The sequence below is a fragment of the Phyllobates terribilis genome, unplaced genomic scaffold (assembly GCF_046119375.1).
Source record: "Phyllobates terribilis strain yellow unplaced genomic scaffold, ASM4611937v1 Scaffold_183__1_contigs__length_3771566, whole genome shotgun sequence".
Classification (NCBI taxonomy): domain Eukaryota; kingdom Metazoa; phylum Chordata; class Amphibia; order Anura; family Dendrobatidae; genus Phyllobates; species Phyllobates terribilis.
In genome coordinates, this window is record NW_027362943.1 from 2,718,649 (window position 1) to 2,721,774 (window position 3,126).

Here is a 3,126-nt window from a genome sequence, read left to right on the forward strand (position 1 = left end):
AGGGAGGCCTCCCTCATTTTTTTCGCAGAGTGCAGCATGAAACTGTACCTCTGACTGAGAGGGTCTTGAAGTTTGGAATGCTGGTGTAAAAGTAGAGGTGATAACCCTTATCCAGCAGTGGGTGCAGCAGTTCCTACACAATTTTCCCACTTGTTAATTTGGGTGTAATTTGGTTAATCTGGGTGTCCTTCCCTTCTTAGACCCTAAATCTGTGGGTGTATCCTGAGGTACTCTCGCACAGCTTTTACAGTTTAATTCCGTACATGCCCCTCTTTCTGGGCAGGTATTGTCGAAATTTTAACCTCCCTTTGAAATGAACCAGAGATTCATTTATAGAGATGTTCCTTTGGGGGTTGTACGCCTCTGCAAATGTTCTGCTGAAGTGGTCAACTACTGGCCGAATTTTGTATAGACGATCAAAGTTAGGATCGTCTCAGGGAGGACACAGTGCATTATCACTATAAGGCCACAGCTCAGTATTTTGTCAGTATTTTTTCTCAGGAGTGGGAGCCAAAACCAGGAGTGGGTGATAAATGCAGAATTAGTGACCTTTTCTCTGATTGTTCCTCACTTGGTTTTGGGTGAGAAAAAAATGGGTAAAAATTGATGGGCATAAAAATTTGTCTGGGCCACCATAAGATTTACTATTTTGTCTCTGAAAAAGAATTTGAAAAAGTCAATTTCAGTGAGGCGTGTGACATCAAATTGGATTCCTGAGCGTCCGATGAAATCCAGAAATAACAGACTGACCATTTTTGGGGGTGTAGGCCATATGGGATCAATTGCAGTAGGGGTTGCCTAGGTCTTAAGGTGCCTTGTTGGGGTTCATTCCTCACTAGATGAGGAGGAATAGAGGAATGTGGAATCCATTACTGATTCCAGTGTCGGTAAATGAGATGAGAATTAGTGTCATGGAGGATGAGTCTATGAGAAACGTATTCAGCTGCAGACTCCGAGGAAGAAACTGCTTGTTGTCTGTGGCCTAAAATATATAGGTTTTATTACAAGATGTAAAGCAGAAAACTAAATACTGTAAAATAATAAATCTCATGTTTCCCTTATTATCTGCAGTAATTGTATTATTACACAGGATTTTTATGATATATCGGCTCATCATCTTCTCTCTACAGTATTGGATCCTCTCAGTGGATATCTTCTATATAAGAGAATTTTGCTGATTTACCCATCAAAGATGGACAGAGACTAGATGGTAGAGAAAATATTACACCTCACCCTAGAGATCCTCTTCCGGCTTACTGGAGAGGTGAGGGATTCTGATGACGTCACATTACATCATTCTTATCTATGGGAATAACAGATGGACAGAACTGGAGAGGTGAGGACTCTGAAATGTCTATAGTGATATTTATTAATGTGTCGCTCCATAACCAGGATTACACAGTAGTGAAGAAGACCTCTAGTGAGCGCTGTCAGGACCCTTTGTCTGAGGGATGGGAAAAACCCCTGAGCCCAATCACGGGGCCTCCACCTCACCCCCTGATACATGATGACATCAATGACCAGAAGATCCTAGAACTCACCTACAAGATGATTGAGCTGCTGACTGGAGAGGTGACACTGCTGGGAATGCTGGCACATTATACAGTAACACTATGAAATGAATGGGGGGGATGACTGTATCATTGTATGTGTCAGGTTCCTATAAGGTGTCAGGATGCCGCTGTCTATTTCTCCATGGAGGAGTGGGAGTATTTAGACGGACACAAAGATCTGTACAAGGACATCATGATGGAGGTTCCCCAGCCCCTCACATCACCAGGTAACTGACAGGACTAAGTACACACGGCCTTTAATTATCTGTATGTAAAGAATGAATTCAGTCCCTGTATGTGTTTCCTCCAGATCTATCCAGTAAGAGGACAACACCAGACAGATGTCTCCATCCTCTTCTTCCAAAGGACTGTAAACAAGAAGACCCCAATGTTCCTCAGGATCATCAGGTAGATGGAGAGAAGGTGTCATGAGATCTCTCCTATGATGTGTAGACGGCTGTGAAGGTCTTGTGCTCAGTCTTGTTTTATCAACCAGTATTATATGTTTTATACTTGTGTATTGAGAACGGTGGAGATGGCACGATTAGAGCTGATCATAGATGTGATTTCTCCATCTCTCTGTGACTTTTGAAATATTTGTTTCAGGGTGAAGATCTGATCCATATTAATACTACAGAGACATATGTGAGGGGTGATGAGTGGTTTAAAGAGGAGATTCTTACATATGACTACCCAGGTGAGTAGTGACCACTAAATGCGGAGAATTCACAGATTCTTCTCAGTCACCGGCTGTGGCTTCTTTATCAACGGTGTTGTCCGTCTGTATCATAATTGTGTGATCACCATTTTGCCTCTGGACCACAAGATTCTCCTCCACCCAAAACTGTTCAAATGACTTTGGGCATTGAAAGCCCTTTTCAATAGATCTTACAAGGTGGAAGTACCACCTACCCTCTGGGCTTAGAATAAAATATTATGATGGGACTGTAAGAGAAAGCGGAGGGTAATGATGCTGTTGGCTTCCTAGATCCCTGATATCTTATTGGATGAATCTACCTTCTCTCCCTTCTGTGCTGCTGAATGTGCTCATATGGTTCATACAAGACCAGGTCCAGTCTTTCTGACCAAACTTCACTTTTATGATCTACAACATTAAATGTGCAGTGAGGGCCCAGTGTGAATTTCTGTACAATTACAGCAGTTTCCCTTTATCCTGACTTTTCAATTTCTTTTAAAACTGACTAACTTCAAACAGGATTGCGATAAACTACATAAAAAACATTACACCTGTGCCATGATATATCTCTAAGCTAAATTTAAAACACCTCAGCTCTGCACTAATATAAAAAGTTAAAGACAAAAGCACAATACACAAATGCCCAAAAGTAAATGGATAAATCGCAAAGTGCATAAAAGTAATGATAAATAATAAAGGGTATTTAGTTAACCCTTATATGCACTAATGCTTATTAGACTACAACGAAAAAACCTGGGAGTCTGAACTGAAACGTAAATTGGTGTGCATGCAAAATGTAAATACATGTTCACATAAGGCCATTAGACAGAAAAAAACAAAGACAAAAGCACAATACACAGATACCCACAAGTAAAT

At 41.0% G+C, this 3,126-nt stretch overlaps 1 protein-coding gene across 1 annotated transcript; it reads left to right on the plus strand.

Moving 5' to 3' along the window:
* The first annotated feature begins 270 nt into the window (after positions 1-270).
* On the plus strand, positions 271-1,790 carry LOC141212717 (gastrula zinc finger protein XlCGF66.1-like). Its single transcript, XM_073665025.1, has 3 exons — positions 271-1,264; positions 1,393-1,572; positions 1,657-1,790. Exons 1-3 carry the CDS (start codon positions 1,208-1,210, stop codon positions 1,786-1,788), a joined length of 369 nt encoding a protein of 122 aa, XP_073521126.1. The 5' UTR covers positions 271-1,207; the 3' UTR covers positions 1,789-1,790.
* The last annotated feature ends 1,336 nt before the right edge of the window (positions 1,791-3,126 follow it).

What these genes read in the sequence shown, in the direction of transcription:
- LOC141212717 (XM_073665025.1), top strand. Translation starts at nt 1,208, where the DNA reads ATGGTAGAGAAAATATTACACCTCACCCTAGAGATCCTCTTCCGGCTT. An exon ending in TCTTCCGGCTTACTGGAGAG is followed by an intron (nt 1,265 to 1,392) that starts GTGAGGGATTCT and finishes CTCCATAACCAG; the next exon opens with GATTACACAGTAGTGAAGAA. An exon ending in TTGAGCTGCTGACTGGAGAG is followed by an intron (nt 1,573 to 1,656) that starts GTGACACTGCTG and finishes TGTATGTGTCAG; the next exon opens with GTTCCTATAAGGTGTCAGGA.